Source organism: Haliotis cracherodii, unplaced genomic scaffold, assembly GCF_022045235.1.
Source record: "Haliotis cracherodii isolate W230 unplaced genomic scaffold, xgHalCrac1.p SCAF_18, whole genome shotgun sequence".
Lineage (NCBI taxonomy): Eukaryota > Metazoa > Mollusca > Gastropoda > Lepetellida > Haliotidae > Haliotis > Haliotis cracherodii.
Window position 1 is genome coordinate 27,556,557 of NW_027266273.1, and position 11,562 is coordinate 27,568,118.

Below are 11,562 nucleotides of genomic sequence, written 5' to 3' on the forward strand. Positions count from 1 at the left end.
TAGGTATACCGATGTGAGTCGTGATGTTCTTGGTTCCAGCGTTGCACACACCATCATACTACCTCCGCTGCAACTATTGACTTCTTGTATGCAGTTTGGCGCAACCGTTCACGTCGACGTTCATACACCTTCCATCTGCACGGCGAAGATAAAAAGGTGACTCCAACGCCATAGTGGACATGGCACCACTGACGTCGTAGTTTACGATGCTGGACCATCGAGATATGGGGGCTGCCTTGCTGGAATACCCGCCTCACGTTCTACGGAGTCCGGGTGGGTATCCTACTTAATCCTGGTATGGCGGATGCTGTAGAGGTTGTGTGTACGTCACTTGCCGTAGGTGATCAACCCGGATGCAGCAGTCCTTGGCCGTGGTGGTCAAACGTGTTCTACCGGATGTGGTTACGTGTTGTCCTTTGATGTTAGTAACGATTCCAGAGTCTCCTTGTGATGGGGATGCACGAAACGCCATGCCTACGTCCGATTTGAATCCGCCTGTTTCCAAGCAACCGATGCGGTTGTTTCTTCCTCTTCTACTCAGTGTAGGGATGTAATTGTTGTTGGACAATCACCCAAACAAAGAGGACAGTTAATCGCAAACACTGCACTTGTATAGGCTCTGTGTTCATGTTTCAAGTGGTTACACGCCAAATTTTAATATGTTTTGGCGGATAAACTACATTGGTTATTCTCTTCCATTGACAGTTTATATTTTCTTATACGGGGTTGATGTTTCTGCTGATGGACGCGTGTTTCATCACATAAGCCCAATATCAGAAGTAATGTTGAGCCGACACTAAAACTGTCCCCACATTAGACATGTGGAGGACATTTGAAATTTTACGCATCAGTGACAAAAATATATGTCCGATGCAATTCCTTATTTTTTGTACCATATGTTCCCGAGTTTTTACAGGTGAACAATTGACTTGCCTTAAGGTGTATGACGGGTTCCACCAATGGGGCAGGACACGCTCACCTTTTCGCGAACACCTGGTGTCATCACTATTTGATAGTGATTCATAAACACATTCTCATGATACAGTCGGAATCTTACAATCGATTATGTTTTTGGCAAAGATTTCTAATGAATATGGAAAGGGTTTAAGCGTTATTATTCACTCTTCTTTACTTGTCAGCAGCAGAATCTCTGCACTTGTAGACAGCAAAACTATTTCAAATTTACCATATCGTTTTTATTAGTTTCAACAAAATCAGCAGATACGCTATGGTGTCACTGGATTTTCTGATCCATCGATCACTTGTTTGGCTGGTGTATTTACAGGCTGGTGTCGCAAGGCAGGAGTACTGCTGTGCGGTGTCAGACAATAAACACTGACTTTGCAAATTGTGTGTTTCGTTGGTGCTACCGTTATGGCATGGCATGCTTACCCTGGTGTCATCGCTGATTTTCAGTGGTCCATCCATATACTTTTTACAACTATTTTGCCCCTCACGCCAAATGTTATTCAGTTTTGTCGGAGAATCAAGACTGGCTTTTCCCGTGCATTGACAACATATACAGTAATCTACGTTAATAACGAACACGCTTATAACGAACTGACGGATATAACGAAGTTATTGATTTTGTCCCCACCATTTGGTGTACATATGCTGTCTATGCTTATAACGAACTACGGTTATTACGAACAAAAATTAGTGGTCCCTTTGAGTTCGTTATAACCGTAGTTTACTGTATTTACGCGTGGATGCGATTTGATCAATCTGCACGATTGTGATCCTCAACAGTTTTCCTCAGCTGCGTTCAGGCAATGGCGACATGTTTGGACTACCAAATGCCATTACAATCACGATTCTCTATCTCGACGTGCATAATTCCATTTTTAGTGAGTATGATTCTATCATATGCATTCCTCTATCACAATAGCAAGATTAATTTCTTGCGGTTATGAGGCGGAGGTGCTTTTCCTGCTTCTGACTGACATATTGTAAGTTAAAGGGTCCGAGTAGACATGCCAAGCTCTGAGAACATCAAGTAGAGTGATGAAACCTCACTTAACCCCTAGTTAATCGATCGATCGATACAAGAAGATATGTGTACCTCAGTAACCATAGCGCCACATGTGAATGTACCTCTGTCATGCAACACTACCAGGTAACGGGCGCTGTAAACATCAACACGACACCCCTGACACACAGGGACAGATGAACTGTTCTGGAACATCCGGCCCCTACCACGATACAGAAATACAGTATCTTTAATACAGAGATGGCATTGAACGTTTTAGAATATTCATGTTTAGTGGCAGTGTGTTCATGACAAGAACTGGATATGCAACGTTCTGCAGTTCTCCCTGAGTCCCTCACATTTTCTGTCTGATTAAACCCCTCCTCCATACCATTTCCCCAAAGGTTGGTTGGTTTGTTGTTTAACGCCGCACTCAGCAATATTCCAGCTACATGACGGTGGTCTGTAAACAATCGAGTCTGGACCAGACAATCCAGTGATTAATATCATGAGCATCGATCCACGCAATTGGGATCGATGACATGCATCAACCAAGTCAGCGAGCCTGACCACCCGATCCCGTTAGTCGCCTCTTACGACAAGAATAGTCGCCTTTTTCGGCAAGCATGGGTTGCTGAAGATCAGTTCTACCCCGGACGACGTTTCGAGGTGACACAGCATGTCTGACATTGTATTCAAAAGTTCCTCCTCCGTCAATGTCCATCTGATATGGAAACCAATGATGAAAAATGAAATCAATGCAGTGAACCATTTCTAAAATAGGTAAATGAGGGATCACCATTTGACCGATGTAAATATTTATCGTTAATGTATCAAGTTTGAACCAAAACAGATTCCATTTGGCGTAAAGGGCAAAATAGCTGTGAAACTAATATGAATGGACCACTGAAAATCGCGAAAAAGGTGGTCGCGAATGGCAACGTTTTATCAATAAGAAGCTGTTCTGGAGATATGGATGATATAAACACTGACGTGAGCGCAGGACTGGCTATGAGCGAACGATGGTTAGACTTGTGTAAGCCGACATGTAGAAAGCTGTTGGCAAATGAGGGTATTATCGTCCAGTGTTGTATTTCATAAATGGATAATAAGAAAATGTTGTTGTGTGGTCAGAGCCAGTTTTCGCACAGTTCGCAACATATATCTAAAAATATATTCTGAGCATGAATTATATCCAAATGCTTTTATTATCATATATATATTTTGACATTTTAAACAGAATAACCTCAGACATATATAACCTAACCCTAACCCTAACCCTAACCCTAACCCTAACCCTAACCCTAACATATATAACTTAGCTAGTGTGCACTCCATACCAACCGTGAGAGTAGATTGGATCTGGTGTTTGTGTGACTTGGCCAAATGTGTCATCATGCAGGAATTGTTGGTCATACTTTTAACCATTTCCAACTCAGATTCGACGTGGAATGTTCTCACAGTTTTGATATATGAACATAACAGTCTCAAGTTGGTTTACTTTTTGTCATCGAGGTGTGTGCATGACGGAAGGGGTGGGCGTGATTTACAATTATTGCTTCAGAGAAAAGTTACTTCAGCCGTCTTACCTTTACTAACTAGAACTGGGAGCTACTAATGCAATAAAAATTATCTTCTACGCGATTGTAGCTGTTTCTGTTTACTGCCATGTGCCACGTTCCTATCACTTCTTATCAAATATCTTTAAGGTTCATCATGTCATCAGGGGATGGGTAGCCTAGTGGTTAATCCTGAGTTGTGTTAATCCTGATCCACTTATATTACGGCGTGTTTATGATGGAGGGATATCCCAGGATGCAAACGCTGACCACGTTGTTGAAACCCACCGTCACGAGAACCGTATTAGGTGTAATGTGATTAAAGCGATCGCTCGTCACTGCGAAAACCTGGGTTCGGTTCTCTACATGAATATAATGAATGAAGCCTATATCTGGTGTTCCCCGTCGTAATCACTCACTCACTCACTCGCTCGCTCGCTCACGCAAGCACGCACGTACTCACTCACTCGCTCACACACGCACGCACTCACTCACTCACTCACTGTTCATGAAGATTCCTACGAACACACGATGAGGAAGTAAAAGTTGTGTCACGCCTCAACAGAGTAATGTCATTTAGTAAACATCCCCGCAACGCAATTAATACTCCCTTGGCGGTAATTTAATTATCCAAGGTCTCTCGATACACACAACACACAACAGATCAGGTAACAGGTTGATCAATAGATGGATATTTTGGACGAACAAAGGTATCTCTGTATATGTCTCAGTGGTCAGTGATTTTTTCACAATACATCCAGAGAATGGTCATCACTTCCATAGGCACTCGCGTGTAGCTTTGTTTCATACTAACTCACTTTCATTCACGGCTCCAGTTTACCTTCACTCACTTTGATTTATTTCTACAGTTTACCTTAACTAGCTTCAATCACGTCTGAGGCGGTCGGGTAGCCTAGTGGTTTGATTCCCGACATGGGTACAATGTGTGAAGCCGATTTCTTGTATCCCCTGCCGTGATATTACTGGAATATTACTAAAACAGCGTAAAACCACTCACTCAATAACTCACGTCTTTCACACCTTTTGTTTACCTTAACTCACTTTACTTTGTTTCAATAGTTTACCTTAACTCAATTTCATTCATGTCTATAGATTACCTTATAATTAACTCACTTTCATTCACGTCTATAGTTTACCTTAACTCAATTTCATTCACGTCTATAGTTTACCTTAACTCACTTTCTTTCACGTCTATAGTTTACCTTCACTCACTTTCATTCATGTCTATAGTTTACCTTAACTCACCTTCATTCACGTCTAAAGTTTACCTTAACTCACTTTCATTCACGTCTATAGTTAATCTTAACTCACTTTCATTCACGTCTATAGTTTACCTTAACTACCTTTCATTCATGTCTATAGTTTACCTTCACTCACTTTCATTCGCGTTTATAGTTTACCTTAACTCACTTTCATTCACGTCTATAGTTAATCTTAACTCACTTTCATTCGCGTTTATAGTTTACCTTAACTACCTTTCATTCACGTCTATAGTTTACCTTAACTACCTTTCATTCATGTCTATAGTTTACCTTAACTCACTTTCATTCATGTCTATAGTTTACCTTAACTCACTTTCATTCGCGTTTATAGTTTACCTTAACTACCTTTCATTCATGTCTATAGTTTACCTTCACTCACTTTCATTCATGTCTATAGTTTACCTTCAATCACTTTCATTTATGCCTATAGTTTACCTTAACTCACTTTCATTTATGCCTATAGTTTACCTTAACTCACTTTCATTCATGTCTATAGTTTACCTTAACTCACTTTCATTTATGCCTATAGTTTACCTTAACTCACTTTCATTTATGCCTATAGTTTACCTTCACTCACTTTCATTCACGTCTGTAGTTTACCTTAACTCACTTTCATTCATGCCTATAGTTTACCTTAACTCACTTTCATTCATGCCTATAGTTTACCTGAACTTACTTTCATTCGCGTCTATAGTTTACCTTAACTACCTTTCATTCATGTCTATAGTTTACCTTCACTCACTTTCATTCATGTCTATAGTTTACCTTCACTCACTTTCATTTATGTCTGTAGTTTACCTGAACTCACTTTCATTTATGCCTATAGTTTACCTTAACTCACTTTCATTCATGCCTATAGTTTACCTTAACTACCTTTCATTCATGTCTATAGTTTACCTTCAATAGCTTGCATTCATTTCTATATTAACATTATTGTTGTCGATAGTTTATCCCAACTCATAGAGATTACATTTAACTGGTCGCGCACTTTAAAGACGTTTATAATGTAAGGGAGGTTACTCCTGATCTACGCACACAGTCAACACACCCTGCTGCTGAAACTATTGATCTGCTCAAGTACGAACTCTGATCCTTGCATCCTCGTTCAGACAGTTGTACGAGTTATCTCCCATGTATCGTATCCTGTGGGGACAATTATCAAGGTGCCATGTCACGAGACAAGGTCTTCGACGTTATATACCCTGGTTATGTGAAGTGTTACATTGCCATCTACAGTATGTATATGAAGACGGGTGATGCTATACTTTATAAATCCATCACGGTGTTACCCCGTATTGCATTAGGTTCCTGACAACCTCGGGTAAACCAGTAACCAGTAACCATCTTCCAAACATAGATTTTGTATCAGTTCTCTTCCAAACCTGGGTTTTGAATGTGTGACTATGAAACCTGCCTTAAAGTTTTACATTTCAGTTGTGATGCCTAGGTTTTACAACTGGGCGTTTCTTCAACAGTCCTCTTGATATGATCAATACTGATTTTGATTGGTTGAAAGACCATTTTTGAGGGGCATCATTACTATTTGATAGCTACTCATAAACATGATACACCCATGAATTGTAGTTCATTTCATTTGAAGAAACGCCCAGTTGTAAGACCTAGGCATAACAACTGAAATGTAAAACTCGGAGGTGCTTTAACATTATTTAGTTGCATATACTATTCACATGACCAAACAGCTCTCATTTTGTAACCACCCGATCTTCGAGTGATAGTTGGGATACCCTACCCCATCAGGTAAAGGAGTGGTTGGTTTATTTATCACTGCGAGATGGTTTAATTGGCTCATTAGTAAAACAAGTATTGTGTTGTGCAGTTGAATGGTATCGTGCAATCGTGCAATGGAATACATATATTACAGCAATACTTTCCTTAATATATAGCATGCTGTTCATTAAGGACTTGTCTCGTGATCCTTGACACCTTGGGACGGCAATCAAATGTTTTATGTATATTTTCAGGGGGACAATGCTATTGTAATATCAACATGCTCAGTACACAGCTCTTTGACTACTGACTGTTTGGGTACATCTTATCGCGTTAATAATGAGGTCATTGTGCTGGAGTCGTGTATGTATTGTGTTCGTTTGTTTGTTTGTTTGTTTTTTAAAGCCGCACTCAACATTATTCCAACTATATGATGGCGGTTTGTTAATAATCGAGTCTGGACCAGACAATACAGTGACTGACATCATGAGCATCGACCTACGCAAATGGGATATGATGACTTGCATCAACCAAGTCAGCGAGCCAGAACATCCGATCCCGTTAGTCGCTTCTTACGACAAGCATAGTCGCCTGCTACGGAAAGCGTCGGTTGCTGAAGACCTATTCTAACCCGGGTCTTCACGGGTCACATGTATTGTTAGTATCCCTGACACAAAATGTCGCCGACTTCCTTAACGCTGGGGCCTTCCGAGCCGCCTGGTGTACGATCACATCTGTAGCATGCAAAACTACATTGATGATATAAACTTCCGGGCAATAGCAACTTATAACCTTGTTCAGTAGCTCCATAAAAACAAAGACAGGTGTTAACTATACTCAACAACAAAAGTTCCTGTGACACCAATATTTCAGTGTATTTTTCAAACAAGTAAAGTTAGGTTTTCAATATTGTAGTACGGGTATGGAATCAAGTCACAAAAACGCAACTGCTACAGAAAAGCATTAATTTCATGCAAAAGTTGACTTGTACGCAAGCCCCATGCATTTCTCTACCCAAGAATGGGTGTTAACGGAATTCCATATGCATTGTTTAGCATCGTGCTGACAACAACCACTCAGAAAAACACCAAAATTACGCAATTATCCAACATTACGAAATGCCACGCATGTCCGGAAAGGAGTGTCTGTGAGCTATTGGTATGCTTGAAGCAGGATCGAGTCAACGTGATGTTGCAAGACAATTTAACGTCCACAGAAACACCATTTGGTGTTTATGGCAACGTTGGCAACATACGAATGCAGTCAGAGACCATTCTCGGAGTGGCAGGCCACGCGTAACCAATAATCGACAAGACAACTGGATTCGAACAACACACCTACGAAATCGATTCCAGCCGGCTAGAAGCATAACTGGCCTTTGACGAATATCTTCACAAACCGTACGTCGTCGCCTCAGATGTGCAGGGATTGTCGGCAGAAGACCCGCCAGACGTCCCATTTTAATAGGAAACCACCTTCAAGCACGTCTACAGTGGTGCCGACAGCGTCTACGCTGGACGGCCATGCAGTGGGGACAAGTTCTATTCACTGGCGAGTCTCTCTTTCACCTCAGCCACAGCAATGGAGCGATGGACGGATTCGAGTGTACCGACGTCGAGGTGAACTTTACGTCAATCATTGTGTCATGGAAGAAGATCGGTTCGGGGGCGGCAGCGTTATGGCATGGGGCGGGATTACAGCAAGACAGTGAACCCGTTTGATAGTGGTAGAGGGAAACCTAAATGGACAGCGCTACCGCGACGAGATCATCGGCCCTGTTGTTCTACCGTTTTTGCGTCGCCATGGTCCAGGCATTACCTTTCAACATGACAACGCCCGGCCACCTATTGCTCGACTTGTTCAGGATTCTCTTAAACAAAACAACGTGAATGTCACCCCCTGGCCGGCTCGCTATCCTGATCTCTCATCAATCGATCACATGTGGGATGAGATGGATCGGCGCCTTCGACGTCAACCACGTTTTCCACAGACAATCCAGGAGCTTCGAAACATGCTCCAGCAGATATGGACAGATATCCCACAGGACTTTGTGCGACGCATCGCATCCAGAGGTGGACACACACGCTATTGATTTGTCAATTGACATTTTGGCATGTTCATGGGTTTTTCTATGAATTCACGCATTTTCTGAAGTCAGTATGGCAAAGTAAACCATTTGAACACATACAGGAGTCATTTATCTGTTGCAAACCGAAATTGTTTCAGATTTGGTAAAAGACATAACTTTGCATTAAAACTTATTCAATGTCACAGGAACTTTTGATTTTCAGTGTATATGATGATTATTTTAATGAACGGAATTATATTTATGTTTCTCCAAAATTCCAAAATCGATAGTGCACTTGCCATAAGACATGGGGTTAACATAAAAAAATACTTTAAGACTAGTCAAACAGAGTCCACTCAATAGGTGCCCAAATCCTGTGACAAGATATGATCTCAGTAACGTTCGTGACAACCCCCTGCATCAATGCACGCCAAAATATGTCTTCTCGTGGATGTTATCAGGGGCCGGATGAAATCAGCAGGAATTCTGCTCCATTCTTATCTAATAAAACCTCTTCAAGCTGCTGTATGTTTGCTGGGGGAGGTACGCGTTGTCTCAGCTGTCGATCACGATGATCCAAGAGATGCTCTGTGGGATCCATGTCTGGAGAACATGCTTGCCAAGGCAATATATTGACGTTAACGTTGTGCAGATATTGCTTAAAAAGTCTTGTGGAATGAGGTCGTGCATTGTCCTGCTGCAAAAAGGTATCTTTCGACAGTCAGATGTACCAGTGCCGTCGTCGCCGTTCATGTTGCCGTCACGTATCTGTTGCGCAGGTGGATTGTCTGGATGTAGAGGTCATCAACTGTTGTTGGGACCGTTGGTCTTTCCAATCGTGGACGGTCTTGTGTCGGGCCTGATAACGCTGATAACGCAGGTTTTTGCAATCTGCCGTTGAGAGGCCCCCATATCGGTCATACCCATGGCTCTCAGACTGTCACGTTCTTCAAGTCTCGGCATTTCTCAGAAGTTCTTTTTTATGCTGCATCCTTGCTTTGTCCCACACCAGTATTCATGTACTAATTATGCAAGAAATTTTTTAACAGTTCCAAAAAATCCTGTTTTTCCCATTTTTCATTATTGCACGAAAGTCACTGAATCTTGCAAAATCCTTTCATGTGCGCACAGGGTATGTTTTGGTGAATGTTTTCCGACAACGTTCTAACTTATCGCGCTGTCTTTAATTCAGATAAACTTTAATTTACTAGTGATAAGTTGCCTTTGCCCGGTAGTTAACCAGTGAACCCGGTAGTTAAAACCACGCCTTCATGGTACCCGGTCATTAGTAGTGGACTTTCCAACTGGGTCACAAGGGTACCCGGTAGTTAAAACCACGCCTTCCAGGTACACGGTCATTAGTAGTGGACTTTCCAACTGGGTCACAAGGGTACCCGGTAGTTAAAACCACGCCTTCATGGTACCCGGTCATTAGTAGTGGACTTTCCAACTGGGTCACAAGGGTACCCGGTAGTTAAAACCACGCCTTCATGGTACACGGTCATTAGTAGTGGACTTTCCAACTGGGTCACAAGGGTACCCGGTAGTTAAAACCACGCCTTCATGGTACCCGGTCATTAGTAGTGGACTTTCCAACTGGGTCACAAGGGTACCCGGTAGTTAAAACCACGCCTTCATGGTACACGGTCATTAGTAGTGGACTTTCCAACTGGGTCACAAGGGTACCCGGTAGTTAAAGCCACGCCTTCATGGTACCCGGTCATTAGTAGTGGATTTTCCAGCTGTGTCACAAGGGTACCCGGTAGTTAAAACCACGCCTTCATGGTACCCGGTCATCAGTAGTGCATTAAAATGTAAACACAGACAAGACACGTCTAATGTTAGGAATGTGTTTAAATCCCAAACGGAATACACTCTTCTATCTAAAAGCATTTAGGTCTCGCAGCCTTAACGCCATCTAAACATCCATATAGCCCATAATCTAAACATGTTCATAATTTAAACGCCTTAAAGCAAGTTTAGATTTTAAACCTATTTAAAGTTTAAAATTTAAACCTATTTGAATAAAATGCATATCATTAGACAATATGGAAACCTGCAAATTAGATTCCCGAGCACTTGCATAATACATATACCCGAAGGACTTACAACGAACTTGGTACACATGTACAACTTAACCAAACTCAGTTAATGGCGACCAGGAGAATTGACACTTGTGACGACAATGATCTCCGCAGCACAGGTGGTTGCGTGAGGGACAATAAAGACACTTGTGTCGACAATGATCTCCGCAGCACAGGTGGTTGCGTGAGGGACAATAAAGACACTTGTGACGACAATGATCTCCGCAGCACAGGTGGTTGCGTGAGGGACTACACAGACACTTGTGACGACAATGATCTCCGCAGCACAGGTGGTTGCGTGAGGGACTTCAAAGACACTTGTGACGACAATGATCTCCGCAGCACAGGTGGTTGCGTGAGGGACTTCAAAGACACTTGTGACGACAATGATCTCCGCAGCACAGGTGGTTGCGTGAGGGACTACACAGACACTTGTGACGACAATGATCTCCGCAGCACAGGTGGTTGCGTGAGGGACAATAAAGACACTTGTGACGACAATGATCTCCGCAGCACAGGTGGTTGCGTGAGGGACAATAAAGACACTTGTGACGACAATGATCTCCGCAGCACAGGTGGTTGCGTGAGGGACTACAAAGACACTTGTGACGACAATGATCTCCGCAGCACAGGTGGTTGCGTGAGGGGCAATAAAGACACTTGTGACGACAATGATCTCCGCAGCACAGGTGGTTGCGTGAGGGACTACACAGACACTTGTGACGACAATGATCTCCGCAGCACAGGTGGTTGCGTGAGGGGCAATAAAGACACTTGTGACGACAATGATCTCCGCAGCACAGGTGGTTGCGTGAGGGACCACAAGACACTTGTGACGACAATGATCTCCGCAGCACAGGTGGTTGCGTGA

At 42.5% G+C, this 11,562-nt stretch overlaps 1 protein-coding gene across 1 annotated transcript; it reads left to right on the forward strand.

Annotated features, from left to right (window-relative positions):
• Positions 1 to 10,758: 10,758 nt before the first annotated feature.
• On the forward strand, positions 10,759 to 11,562 carry LOC139465591 (protein psiO-like). Its single transcript, XM_071247300.1, has one exon. It carries the CDS (start codon positions 10,759 to 10,761, stop codon positions 11,560 to 11,562), a length of 804 nt encoding a protein of 267 aa, XP_071103401.1.

Excerpts from the sequence above, each read along its gene's own strand:
- LOC139465591 (XM_071247300.1), top strand. The coding sequence starts at position 10,759 with ATGGCGACCAGGAGAATTGACACTTGTGACGACAATGATCTCCGCAGC.